Source organism: Temnothorax curvispinosus, unplaced genomic scaffold (assembly GCF_003070985.1).
Source record: "Temnothorax curvispinosus isolate PA1 unplaced genomic scaffold, ASM307098v1 QBEX01018674.1, whole genome shotgun sequence".
Classification (NCBI taxonomy): domain Eukaryota; kingdom Metazoa; phylum Arthropoda; class Insecta; order Hymenoptera; family Formicidae; genus Temnothorax; species Temnothorax curvispinosus.
The window spans coordinates 1-14,825 of record NW_020228454.1 but is presented as its reverse complement, the minus strand read 5'-3'; the positions used below and the strand labels follow the sequence as shown (position 1 = coordinate 14,825).

Genomic DNA, 14,825 nt, shown 5'->3' with positions numbered 1-14,825 from the left:
TATATATATAATAATGCTCTATCTAATAAATATTTTTTAGACAACTAAATTTTTTTTTTAATGGATAAAAAACATTTCTTGAGAGAATTACTTTTAAAATAAATATTATCTTTTTCATCCAGCCTTTGATATTTAACCCCGACGGGAACGTGATTTCGTTATCACCTGTTAAATTTTAATAAATCGACAAACATTCGGAAAATCGATAAATGATGAGAAATCAGTCGATCGGCGAATGCAGCTCGCATCTTGCGACAGCATTTGCTGGCGCTCCAATGTTCGCGTAGCACGAAATACATGACACGTACGCGTTGGTTATCAGCTTTATCGAAACTTCTTTCGTTACTGGGCTATCGGAATTGGCATAAACAACCGGCAACGTCGGTGTTTGCCGCCTCTGGCATCTGTGAACGATACACAGTCTGACAGACAACACAGTTGTCGCCCATCATCCGGCCTCGATGCCTTCTTCATTTTCGGCTGAAATGAACGGGACCGTGCACTACGCTATGGTGGCCTTGCGGGAGAAATCCGATTGTAAAATCATCGCGGATTATTCCGTGGATCCAAATCCGATCTATCGTACTATTGCCCTCGGTACCATTGATAGCGTGAGAACCGAGGATGACAAAATTAGCGTCGATAAGAGTAGGTAAGATCTTTTAGACTCATGCGTATAATAATTATATGCGAAAAATAATATACTAATTTAAATTTGAGTGGCACGTAAAAAAGAAACAGTATAACTAGATTTATACATTTCAAGCGGGAAAGCAGCAGATTTCGCGTGACAAATTTGTTTTTCACACTTACAATTAGAGAAGCGCATTAAATTATGAGATATATCATGTAGCGATTATACAGCAGTTTTTCCTGTTATATTAATAAACTATTTGCTGAAATCGTTGACAAGTGTGATAGGTCGCAGGATTAATTAACCCACGATAAGATTAACGTGCCTCATTACTGTCACTCTCTTATCCGCGGTGCAACGGGTATAAAATCCAATTCTTCTATAGGTACACAGTACACATATTGATTGGGGATCTTTACTATGTCTGTTTGACATCGAAAGTGGATTGCCCTTCATCAGCGATATGGGTAGAATCGTGCTGTCAAATATTTCTGCAGAGAGTGAGGAGCGTGTATAAAGAATTACCACTGGCGGATCTATCGAAAAATCTGATCAATCTTGTAGAAGATGATCTCTCAAAACCGTTAAAAAAAATGATTGTAAGTGATAAAACAATTTTATAGCAAGAGAAGTTAGCATAAAGTTTACAAAAATTTTTAAATTAAAATTTTAAATAAAAATAAATTAAAAGAAAGCAATTTATGAGCTATTTAAAGTGTGCTGAACTTTTTGGCTAGTCTTAATAATAGGGAATAGTTAAACTGGAGCACAAAATATATATTCGTAATTTCAGATTCTATAATAGCTTCTCTCTAAAATAAATGGTACTATTGCGCATAAATGTATATAGATGAAACGTATATAGAAAAATAGATAACAATATCGACATACATGAAAAACGGAATTGACATTATTTTAGGAAGAGTATAATCAGGGTAATGGTTGTAAGAATCTGACCTCAAAACTAGAGGAAGAATTGGTTGAGGTACGTCGAATATTGATGAATGGAGTCCAAAAGTTGATTGATAGGGGCGAAAGGTTAGACGAACTCATCCGAAAGACGCAGAACCTCGAAATTTCGGTAAGAAAATCTCGATATATTTTTCTTTGCCTTTCTCATCTCTTTTCTCTATATAGGCTTTTGACGGGAGGGCTCGTAAACATGTAATATGAAACATCAATCAAAAACATAAATTGTAACAATCGCGGCGCAATGTTTCCCATTAATACTCGAGTTAATTAAAAGTTGCCGATTCGTATTAATAATTCATAGAAATTTTGTATTGAAATCGCTGATATATATTCAGTTAATACACCCTTTTATATGTTTATGACCTCCATAATGGGGAACGTCTCTGCACCGAATAATCGTAACCGTGTAACGTAGTTTCTGGCATGCAGCTAATTATAAATGCTACAGCGAAGAAATGAATTAATCTTAAACGCAGGGTCGCGCAACTCCCTGACCTCGACAAACCTATAGCAATCGCTTATCGCGTTACCGTTGCAATACATAACATTTATGAATATTCTTATTACAGTCGCGGGACTTCCACGTAGTGTCAAGGACTCAACAAAAGAGAAACAGTAGCCTGAAGATAGCAATCGTAACGTCAGCCTGTATGTTCGTGTTGGTCGTATTATTTATAGCTTTGATATATTGGTTTGAATTTTATTGTAATCCTTATACACATGGTACATTAATGACTACTCGAACTAACTAGGAAACTAGAAAACTTTAAATTACATCCAGGTGACGACAACAATTTAAAAATCAGTTACATTAGAAAATAAAGATCAAAACATCATTATACGTACGATAAAGCGAGCGTAATTGATTCGACATCATTCATTCGACTTGGCAAACAATGACAATACAACATGAGAGAAGGAGAATATTATGTGGCTTTCCTCGCCTACTGTTCGTAGCTCAATGAATACAAGATATGTATTCATAGAACCAATATAATATTCAACTACTTCATCAATTAATGCTGTACTATTAATATTTAAACAAGAATAATTGTACATACTTCGTGGTCAGAGTAGTTGCAATACTTTTTTTAAAATAAGTTCAGAAACGCGCATTTAGATTCAGAATAAGAACTACTTCTCTATTACAGATTTCTCGCGGCACATAATACTTATAGTTTAATGTATGCAACACATTTGTATGTGCAAGTTTGACAATATATCATTACCCATTGCATATAACTGAACATTGCACTTAACTTCACGAACCATAAATAATATGTTCCACCATACATACATAACATATACATATGTATAAAAATACATGTAAAAATTTTGACCATATTCTTGAAAAGAGTTTATATTTAAAAAATTGTACAATTTCTATTAAATTCGTATTTTTATATAAAAATTTGTATAACAGATCTTGTAAATAAATGCAATATCTTTCTCTTACCTAATTATCAAATTCTCCTAGCTACAAACTAATTCTGCTTTCTAACGAGAACTTGTGCCCCGAAAATTGATAAAATTACTTCTCTTTTGCCTGTTACTTAACACTTATATTGTATAAAAACTTACGTGTTATTAATCAACCTAAGTGAACCGTCGAAATTCACGATATTCGTTCACAATATGAAGTATGATATGCTTCAAGATGATCAATTAGCATTACGGAAAAAGAGCCACAATTAGATGCGAGTATCGACCTTATATCTTTTTTTTTTAAGTAGAATCTATAGAAATACAAAATTATAATCTCTGATTTAATTTCGTATATTCTAATATTTATTAAATAGTGATTTCTATGTAAATAGATATATTAGAAAAATGGCGTCGCTGTTAAAATTTACGGTTAATCCTGTTGAACTGCGGAATGCGATTAAAATTAAACACGATTTAGCCGAATCATCAAGACTTGTGCATTTTATCGCTGCTCGTAAGATTCAGGTTAGTCATAATCCGGCTGTATTAACACAAGATATATAATATATTAGTAGATGTACATTTTTAAAAACTTTTAACGTCCAGGCTTGGTTCCGCGGTATTATCACCCGCAATCATGTTCGTAAACTTCACGAAAACGCAACGGTTCTGCAACGTCATTGGCGCGGTTATCACGCCAGGATGTTCATTAATCAGTATTTAGCCGAACGTGTTCGCCAGATGTGGCAACATCATTACAATAACATGGCAACGAGGATCCAGGCCGTTTGGAGAGGCTATTGGTCCAGAAAAACACAGATAAACTTTTTGCAATTGCAACAATGGTTGAGGAACGTTTACACGAAGAACAACGAGACTTTAGAGAATATGAAAAAGTATGTTCTCGCACATATGTTCTGTTAGGCTCGACAATATTAGCGATGCACTGTCTTATTGTAGATTTAGACAAGGAGAGCTTGAGCACGCAGAAAGCGTGACTGAACAAGAAGCAATGCTTTGGATTTTATTTATCTTGTTCAAGGTAAAATAATAAGATTTAAGTGCTAATATTAGAGATTAGATCTTTGCAATTTGCACATATACACTTTACGATATATGTAACATTAATATCTAAACATTGCTTACACATTATGTTCCTAAAGCTGCATCATCTGTTGAGAACGAAGTGCCGTCCAGGTGTCATTACGAGAATTGACAAAACTCGCTTCGTGTACATTGAGGAAATGTTAAAGTGTCTCGAATACGATCAATATATCTCAAAAGCAAGATCTGTTTGCAGAGACTGTCAATTCGTTCGTAAACCTTCTTTAATTTTTCACGGCACTTATTTTGAAAGATGCGAGAAAGAGATTCGCGAGTTTGAAAAGAGTTTACTTGCCGAGAACGTGTCCAATTTCAAAAGTACAATTACGTAACTTTTATTATAAATTAATCTCATATTTTATACAAAGCACACGGTTTCACAATTTTAATTAAAATATTGTCTTTTTTTCTGTAGATCAGCATTTCAAAGAAAACAGTAGAATTATGATAAAAAATAAACGTTTAGGCCATCAGCAAAAAAATAAAAATTCCGGAAAGTGCTTTCATCAAAATCTAACATATATGCAACCGAACAAATTATACGAAGCTATTAACAAAATGGACTGCCAATTGAATCAGTTTCGCTTAATTTGTCCAATCCATAATCTTATCTTTTAAAAATTTATATTCAGACAAGCAGGAAAAGTCTAACATAAGTTTAAACAAAAATATTCATTGCGCAAAATCTAATTTCGTTTTTAATCTAAATTTAAATATATAAATTTAGAAATAGGAGATGTAATCTCTTATTTTTTAATTTCTAATCTACTTGATTATATGTCGTATTTGAGAAAAGAAACAAAATTATTAAAATAACATTTTGAAAACACATAAGTTTATTATTAATCACATATAATTATAAATAGCAAAATAGCACGTACATATTTATAAAAATTTAGATAAATATAAAATAAAGAATATAACAACATTGAAAGTTTCCGACTTGAAGATAGTTTCTTCGGTCCAATTTTTGCTTGTTTCTGCGCTTAAATTGGAGGAAAACCTTCTTTATTATATGCGTAATAAAACGGGTACTTTTCACTTTTATTCCGCGCGTAGGTTTACAACTCTTGCAGGCTCTGATAATGAAACAATACGATTATTGCTTTTCACAAACATATTAGTAGTTATCTTAATGATAGCTCCATCTTCTGTTCTTGTTCGGAGACCTTCCCGCTTCTCTATCACTAATGACATCGCTCGGGCGAGGCAACCTCGAAATGCACGTGGATTGTTCGGCTTTTTGTTTATTCTGCAAAGCGGGTCCTTGACAATTCTCCTCAGTTAGGGCATATGTGGCGGCGAATTCTTCGGGCTTCGTCACAATGCAATTTTTAGGAACGATGAAATCGTTGTCGGAACGCAAGTCGTAGTTGCCGCAAAGACCGCGTACGGAATTGAGATATTTGAAGGACGACTAACAACAGATATATACATTTCATTATATTTAATTTTAATTTATACCAAGTGCAGTCATAATTATACTAAGTGCAGTCTATTTTATGGTATACACAACTTGCTTTATTTTCTTACTTACATGCAGTAGGATACGTTCGCCGTCATACACAGCGTAGATCTCATGTTCGCTCGAGAAAATTGCGATCATTCCGTCCAGTCGATAGATTTCGAAGGTGTTTTCTTGGTGGGTTTTATCACCCGAGATGTCAACTACCCGACCGTTAACCGTAGCTTCGAGATCATCACCCGATTTCTTCAGATAAATTTCTCGTTCATCTAATATTATCCGGATCTGTTTGCTGCCATCATCCATTTCTCGTGCCAGAATCATCACCCTCAAATATATCGGAATATCCATAAGTTTTTCGGTATTAAAAGGACTCCCTTTTGGATAAGTGGTCGTCATCACGTGCCAACAATTCCCCAATTTCAAGGGATAGACCTTTTCGTCAAAAGTAACAACTTGAGTTTTGTCCAGAACGCACATAGCTGCAAAAAAAGCCTCATGTTATTTTAATGCTATAGTCAATTCTAATGTTATGTATATATATATTATATAAATAATTTATGTAATATTTCACAAGACATTTTGTATATTATTCTCAACAATGATGAGTTAAGAAAATCTTAAAAGGTCGAATATGATCGTGATTATAAAATAAAATCATCAGTTGTCGCTATAATGATTCGAATGTTATCTTGTTTTCATAACACCCGATATGACGTCAGAGCGGTAAATTTTTACTTACGATGTTTACTATCAAATATTATTTTTTACAAAACTCTATAACTTACATCCGTCTGTGTCTTCGTCGAGAATGTTTGAGATATTGAATTCTCTGTTGGAAATGTCTTTCAAAGAGAACTCAACGTCCATTTTCGAAGTGCGCAAGGAAATTTTCGCATCATTGTTATCGGGCTGCATTTTTATCTCCATATCGATAGTGTTCTCGTTAGCACTTCCCCAGAATGGCATCTCCATATTTCCTTTGGAAACAAACATCTTGATGAAAAGGATGATTTTGTTAGCAAGCGTATAGATTTGCTCCGAGTCCGTGTCTATTGTCATCATAAAATGATCTTTCCGATTGACTAAATCGCTGGCTCGCTTACAAGTTGGCGTCCAAATGTTGCCTTTTTTAATTTCTTGCTGACAGTTCTCGACTATCTCGGATGTCATTGCCATCCGCTTGGCATCGTCTGTACGAGTCCAATTTCCTTTGAGTCTGATCGTCTTTTCGTTATCTCGCATCTCAGCTTTAAATTCAGACATCGGCATCTGTTCGGTCGCCTTGTTAAAGTTTAGAGGTACGCTGCGTGATGACTGCTGGTATCCAATGGTGCAAAACTCCAGAAAGACTTCTCCGTCGCTTGGCGATTGGATATTCCAATATAAAAGGACCTGATGCTTGTCATTTATGCGGCTGGTTGCCCCAGCGAGAGTGAGAACGTGTTGATTATCCTCAGTAAGAATACTTAGGTCGTAAACATAATTGACGGCGGATTTGACATCTTTGCTGACTTCCTTTAGGAATTGTGCTTTTCTCGCCTCGCTTTCCGGCTGTTTGTCAACTGTTGCAGGAATTGTTGCCTCTGAACTGTCGAAGTCAAACGTCTCTGAACCATCGAGAGTTATGTTTACATGCGCTGCCGTGAGATACACGATTAAGTCAAATTTTCTGTAATGGGCGCCACTATTCCTAAATACCTTAGCAATGTCGCCAAGGGCTTCAATTCCCATTTTCTTCGAGGTTTCAGTGTCAAATTGATCACTTCTTGCCGCGAAGATCGCACTGCCTAGCGCGAATTCTATTTCTTGCGGTTCCTTCGTGTTCACCAGGCGCGTGTCATTGCTGGAGGGAACAGGCATATGAGACAGAACGATGGGGCTTGCGGTATAAGGAACGACGCTATGGTGAATCGCCATATGCCCGGTGCCGTATCGATAATATTCGCGGGGATGCATTTCAATCTGATATTTATTTCCTTTTTCCGATTTTTTGACACTTAAACCGGCTGGTATGAAGATTTGTGTGTTTATATCGATACCGGCAATGTAGTGCCTATGCTCGAAAGGCGTTACGAAACCAATTCTGCTCTGGAGCTTTTCGCTTGATAGTAAATGGCCCGCCACTGTTAGTACTAAAGATGCATTTTTATCTGTGAGAGCTTTTCCGCTGCTAATTCTCCCTAATTTCGGTATCGTTAAGGTATACATAAACGGCAGGCCGCTTTCAGTCGGGAATCCCAGCGTCATGTCGTATTGGTAGAGGTAATTTTTGTTTCTGGATTCAAAATGTGAGGCTGTCTTGAGCGATTCGAGATACCTTCCCCACGCTGTAATACAACAATAGTAATAATTATTTATTATTTATTGTTATTGCTGGCAATGTCGAAAGCAATGAAAGAAATCCTTCCTTTATGGAAGAAGCTACTGTAGTTGCGAAAAAAGCACACAAAACTATAGCAAAAATATAGCAATTATTGTAATATTGACTATAATTTCGAGTACTTTTTTCACAACTACAGTAGTCTTTCAGATCTTTCTGTAGTATTTTTCCATAAGAATTGAAATAAATTTTAGATTACTTACTATCGAGCATTTCGTTAAACGTATTATTGTCGAGGGGATAGAAGCTTGAAGAGAGTATACTGTCAATGAAAACATTTCCTTCGAACTGTTCCGGATTATCGGGCTTAATACCAAGCTTCTCAATAGTCTCTTCAATAATCGATTTCTTTCCTGTATTTTTTAACCCGGTATTCTGGTACCACATATCTGATAGCAATTCTCTGATGTGTGACACTGTATACATTAGTTTTGAGGGAGGTAAAGTGAAGCCACCGAAAGATTGATGTATATCAAAATATACACCTTTAGGAATATTGTTGTCCACGCTACCAATTGTCTGGAGAATATTTGTTTGATCAACATTTAGATAAGCGTGAATCACTTTCTGAAAGATGCTTTGAGAGTCATTTTCATAAATGCGAGGATTCAATAGCTTTCTAGCGATACGCGCCTTGTTAGCGAGAGATTGGAACTCCGGTTGTTTCAAATCAGCAAGCATCTCTATGCTAGTCTTGACGGCAGAATTTACGTGATGATCTTCATCCTGATTAGTGAATTCCGCTATTCGCTGCAACATGCTCATAGGTGGATTGGTCTTCATTATGACGTAGACAGCTGCACAACGTAACTCGTATGCCTCCATCGTATTCACGTAGATCTTGTAGGCGACGGATCTGGCGACTCTCGGAAAGTTTTCGCCTAATTTGTTTAACGTGATGACCATCATCAAACGTTGGAATTTGGATACCGGCAACGTGCCCTCCAGATACGGCTCAAAGACGGAGAGTACTTTTGGATGACCAAAATTACCCAACGCCATAATGTACGTTTGTATTCGAAGACTGTCGCTTTCATTGATGGCTTCTCTCAATTGAGTGGCCATATATGGAATATAAGTTTCCAGAAGTGCATTGTCATGTTTGGAGACCGTACGACCGACACCGTACACCGAATAGTAGATAGATGACTTGTTGTTTTGACTGTAACGGACCAATTCGGCAAATGACAAAGGTGCGGTTGTGTTCAAAAATCTCTGTTTTCTTACTTGTTCATCAGTGATCAGTTCCTACACAAAAGTTGAACATTGAAATTAATCTTTGCATGTAAGTCGTAATTGCTGGTACAAAATATTTGAACGATGATAGATTTGAAAGATTAAAGATCTTCTGATTTCTTACATATTGTTTTAATACATATACATATATTAAATACTAATATAATAAATACTTACGAAAAACGCATTGATATATTCAGCCGTAGGTGTAAGTGCGACTTTGGGAATTCTCGAAATGATATCTGCCGCTTGCATGCTCCCGAGTTTCTTGTTTATTATCCAGTTTTTGATGGTGATGAGAGCAGGCCCAGTTCCGGCCTCTGTAACGGCGTTGCGAAAGACATCCCATGCGGTTTGGTTGTATAATTTCTGGTATTCTTTAGTAAAAGATGTGTTATAATCGCGGAGCAACTCGGCCAATACGTTCTCTAATTCAGTTATCTGCTCGACATCCATGGTACGAATCAATCTGACCAGAATTGTGAATTGCTCTAAGATATCTGTGAATGGCTTCCGCAACATATCATCAGGGAAATTCTCCATTTTACTGGTTATCCAAATAATCAAGCGGGCCGCAGCAGAATTCTCTTCATCCTTCACGAGGCTCTTGTCTTTGTCTCCGAAGAAAAAAGGCAATATTGGACTCTTCGGAGCGTCGGCTAATTTTGGTTGCAAGTCGCGCTCTTCATTGTTGGAGCTTGAATTACTTAAAGAACTGCCGTTGATGTCATCGTTGATGTGACTTTCCTCACTAGAACTGTCAGAACCGCGGTTCTCGGACGACCGAGCCGCTAAGGGACCTCGACTGACACTCGGTATGTGCTGGCTAGAGAACGGATCGTTGTAAGTGTACACTAAGTTTCCGGTTGATACGAGATTGTTGGACACGGGCATGAGGTTGGAAATCTCGCTCATTCTGTCCAAAGTTAAGTTTACTGTAACGAAGACAGCGCCGGAGTACGTATCCTGAATTTTAGAGCTGACGAATATATTGTTTGTCGTCACGGACGATTGAATAGTAAAACGTGTCAGGTTGCCCGAGATGATAATGCGACTCGTAGATAATCTCTGTAACAAATATACGATCGCAAAAATAAGTTTCACTCTTTTAGCTATGTGTGCGTTTTTATTTTAATTATGTATAGAAGAGCGTATGTATAGAAATAACAACATTCGAAAGAATTTCGCCAAATTTCTTTCTTCATATAATTCTCAATCATACAAGATTTTATCAGCTCAAGTGTTATGACAGTTATCAGTCAAAATCCAACTCACTGAAAGAAGTCCATCGTTAGATTCCGGTCCCCAGTTCACTTTACCGACGATACCAGAACGATAAGCCATTCGCTGCTCGCATCTAGTGTAATTTTTCGTCTTCGTAATATCGATAAGAATCTCACCGTTGCGGAGATTTGGAAAAGGTACTAATTCTGGCGTCTTGAAGAGAGCATTTAAAGACAGTGGCATAATATCGTAAAGAACCTCGCACTTGCCGCCGACAGAGTCCTCCATGACTTTAAATGTACCGAAGGGCTGGTTATCATCGGGCTCTTGAGTGCCCCTGCCCCCTATCGCATTCTCGCCCCGAATGTCAATCTGCAGCTGACTCACGATACTCTTCAGCAAATTCACCTCCCAAGTAGGGACATCTTGATCGACCAATACATCTTGGATCACTCCGTTCTTGAGCTTGATCTCGAAGGGCTTTTCCGACATGGAAAGCTTCTGAAGTTTAAGGTTGTTGACCTCAGCGTCATTCCAACCTTCCGGAATTTCTTTGTGCACGGGCGCATACTGCGTGTGGGAAACCACAGCTTGCAGTGTGTCTGACGATTTCACCTGAATCGTGAGACCACCCTTTATATAAACCCCAGAGAACTGATTAGCTAGCTTGTCTAAGACCGTCAATGTATGGCTTTGTATAAGAAAGTGATATTCGTTTCCAGTTTCCCAAGCATGTTGATGATCGGCTACGGCTGATCCAACTACCGAGAGAAAAAGCCGTCATTTTTTATAAGCATATTTTAGTAAATAAAATATATGTAGTTTATGTAAAGAAATAAATAATGAAAAATGAATACAAAATTTTATTATATTGTTTATTTTATTTGCATATGTATATAAGCTTAAAATCCCTTGCACACTGTGTATCTACTAATCTGTTTCTTGTAATAATTAGCACGTTTAGATTAATACTTTTTTGTACGTTTACAATTTGTATACAATACTTATTGTTTCTTTTAAAATTTTTGTTGTAGTTTTATATTATCAACAAATTATTTCTATGAAATATTTCTTGCTCAACTTCTTCATTTACAATAATATTTTTATAAAAATTCTTATTTCTCTATTTTCACACATATATTTTAATCATATCTGTAGGTTATTAAATTTTATACACATTAATAAAGTTATATTATTAATAATATAATTATATTATTAATTTTATGAATAAGAAATTTGTAGTACTATATTAAAAGAGGATGAACTTCCATAAGTTTGAATAAATTATAGTAATTAAAAAGAAAAATAATACATAGAAGTTTCAAATTTCACAATATATAATCACTTTACCACGCAATAATAAAAATTCTTTTAGACACGCATTAAACACAAAATTCTTTTAGACACGCATTACACAAAAGACGAGAGAAATGACGTTATCGTACCATTTTTTTAGAAATTAACATTATTTATGATATTGACGTTTACTTACTGATTAGGAGAAATGTCAGATACAACCACATGATATTACGTGGATAGTGCCAGATGCAAAATGGGAGCTCCCGCTTCTTAATCGGATTTATATACGCTTCGTGTGTCATGTCAGCTTGACCTGCGCGACGCGATGTTACATTGATTTAGATTCCAACTTGAACTTAAAACTGTATTGTTCCGTGACACGTGATAAATTATTTTAACCTTGTACACACTAAAATTGCACTTGGAGCATCCGTAGTGTAATCGAGTGTGATTGAGAGTAATTCGCCATAATGTATACTTGGAAAATTGAAGACGAGATCGTGACACACTTTATATTTCCCAGCAGAGCAATGACTTCGCCTAAAAACATATATGATTCAGTTTACCAATTATCCAACAATAGGTATCCGTATTTATTAATAATTTACTTTACAATCCCTATTAGAACTAATTAAAATTTATTATGATAATAATGGCTCGATATCGAGATATAATCAAAAATTAATCAAGAGATGCTGTTCACAATATTGGAAAGTCCTAAAATTCATATAATTCTTTACACGACATTTTTGTGGTAAAAATTAGAAAGAAATTAATTTATATTACAAATTATGCTAAGTATGCTTAAAATTTAAGCGGTTGATGTTTATATGTTTTATCGATTTTTTATATAAATTTCTTAGAATTTTCAGATCATAACATTTGTAATCTTTTGCAGACGTGTTTCCCTAACATATATCAAATTCCCGTTATTTAGTCAATAAATAACAAGATACTGCATAGGTTCATAATAGGTCACTGATAATCTTTTAATATGTGAATGTCTCTATAGTCTATTATATTTCAAGAGAATATTTGCATAATGATTATTACTATTTTACTTTGTGAATTAATTACTGAATAGTTTTACATTGTTTACTAGCCATATTTTTGACTTTTTTAATAAAACAAGGTCAATTATAAAAATAGGACAAGATTTTGTCTCTCAGGTCTCTCTATAAGCTGTCAGCTTTTCAAAGGGAAAGAATAATAGAAAATTATCCATTATTTTTATAAGCAACGAAATTTTGTTAATATAAATATAAATATTTTAGTAGGTGTTTACATATGCAACGGAATTATATAAAACTATCGATAAAATGGACTTGTAACTGTAATTTTTAAATTGTCACTCGTTTCTTCAAAAAATTTGCTATTACAACATGGAAGAAAAAACTAAATGCAAACTAATACATTTATTCATTAACGTCTATTTTTCTTTTGATAAGGAGGTTGGTTGCCGTTACGTGCGGGGCAGGTGGCACGGCAGGGGAAAGCCTATAGATTTTCGTCGCGTAAAATAAACAAGTTTTAACAAATAAATATGTGGAAAACATTTGATTAGCTGTTTCTTAAGGTTTTTGTCGTTGTTTGTGTAATCGCTGTTTGCACAATTAAAACTCAAATACGTTATTATCCACATTGAAATGTGGCAATATGCTATTTTATTTTTATAATTTCTTGATAATGTAGACAAATCATTTCAGTTTTCGTAAAAATATTTTCATTAAATTCTTATCATTTTTAATATGCTTTCGAGAGTTACATTACAGGTGTCGTAACTTTTTGCTATGTCGCCCGTGTACAAGAGAGAGATAAGAGCATTATAACTTCAATCAAGAGACACGGTAGTGTCTTGCACCAAGTACTGACCGTGACTCATTTACGCGACGCGACGATAATTAATTACTCGACAACCATGCAGACAGTTGTCTTCAACTTTGGCATAAACAACAGATTCTCATAGACGAATATCCTCCATAAATTTGAATTAATTTTTATTATATTAATTTGAGCAACCAACCTACTTAACTCATATATTTATAGCTATATCTCGAATAGCCCATATAGAACTTCTACTTTTCCAATCAATTCAATTGAGAGCTGTGTGATGATCGTGTTTATGGCGCAAATACGGCGAGAAAAGTAGAAAACGGATGCAGAGACGACAATGAATTTCGCGATAAATTGTAGTTTTTATTACGCGGTCAATATAAAATATATGAATATTTATATTATATGCATATGCACAGTTTTTTAAGATACGTTACACGCAAATGCACTGCAAACTCGCGGAGGCCGCACGCTGCGCAAAGCAACTCCGAGATAGAAAGCGAGCAAAGTAAGCACTTTATAACTGTGAACGCTGCGATACGAGACCGTGATACTACCATTAGCGACTGGTCGTGAAGCTGCGGGATTACAAGGTTTTATGCTTTAGGTTTTCTAGAACATTCGGGAATCTTCACGACCGTAGAAACGGAATGCGAAGCATCTTGATAGTCGAGATAATTAGTTGAGATAACAAGAAAGACGTGATAATCAAAACTCGTTTGCCTTTACTTCAGCTTAATCTTAGTTTTACGAATAGTTTTTGACTATATGTACATCTAGGAGAGATTGAAATAAAGGTTTAACGGTTGTTTTGATAAATTACTGGTATGAAAGTTAATAACGATCTTAATTAAATGCCAAAAAGAATACAACTAATAATTATGTTGAAAATATTCAACTTTATTCTTGCTTGCACTACTAAAATTACTAAAAGCACATATTTGCAGCCTTTTAAAAAAAGACGAAATAAAAAAAAGAAGAAGTCGTTTCAATTAAGTATATATGCATGATCGGTATATCACTTCGGTATTGCCAGATTACGCAGCGCTGCAAGCGCCGTGCGGAACTTGGAAAACGTGCGACTTGGTGGCAGGCTTTCGGGACAAATCTGGATTAGCGCCATTCTCGACTCTTCGTTTTAGCGATGTAGATTCTTCGTTTCTCATCTGGCAATAAAGAGGATATTTCTTTGATTTTCTTTCTACGGGCACGGTACCCTCGCGGCATGTTGGCACAGGCCTGGTAGTGAA

General features: G+C 35.5%; 2 protein-coding genes across 2 annotated transcripts; one reads left to right on the top strand and one right to left on the bottom strand.

Moving 5' to 3' along the window:
• Window positions 1-408: 408 nt before the first annotated feature.
• Window positions 409-4,082, top strand: LOC112468588. Its single transcript, XM_025037825.1, has 5 exons — window positions 409-652; window positions 1,020-1,233; window positions 1,554-1,715; window positions 3,638-3,927; window positions 3,992-4,082. The coding sequence occupies exons 1-5, from the start codon at window positions 462-464 to the stop codon at window positions 4,080-4,082; spliced, it is 948 nt and encodes a 315-aa protein (XP_024893593.1). The 5' UTR covers window positions 409-461.
• A 1,108-nt stretch (window positions 4,083-5,190) lies between these two features.
• Window positions 5,191-12,059, bottom strand: LOC112468589 (vitellogenin-1-like). Its single transcript, XM_025037826.1, has 7 exons — window positions 11,936-12,059; window positions 10,495-11,204; window positions 9,397-10,287; window positions 8,187-9,231; window positions 6,389-7,930; window positions 5,673-6,082; window positions 5,191-5,552 (listed from the first exon to the last, which is right to left on the bottom strand). The coding sequence occupies exons 1-7, from the start codon at window positions 12,042-12,044 to the stop codon at window positions 5,268-5,270; spliced, it is 4,992 nt and encodes a 1,663-aa protein (XP_024893594.1). The 5' UTR covers window positions 12,045-12,059; the 3' UTR covers window positions 5,191-5,267.
• Between the last annotated feature and the right edge of the window lie 2,766 nt (window positions 12,060-14,825).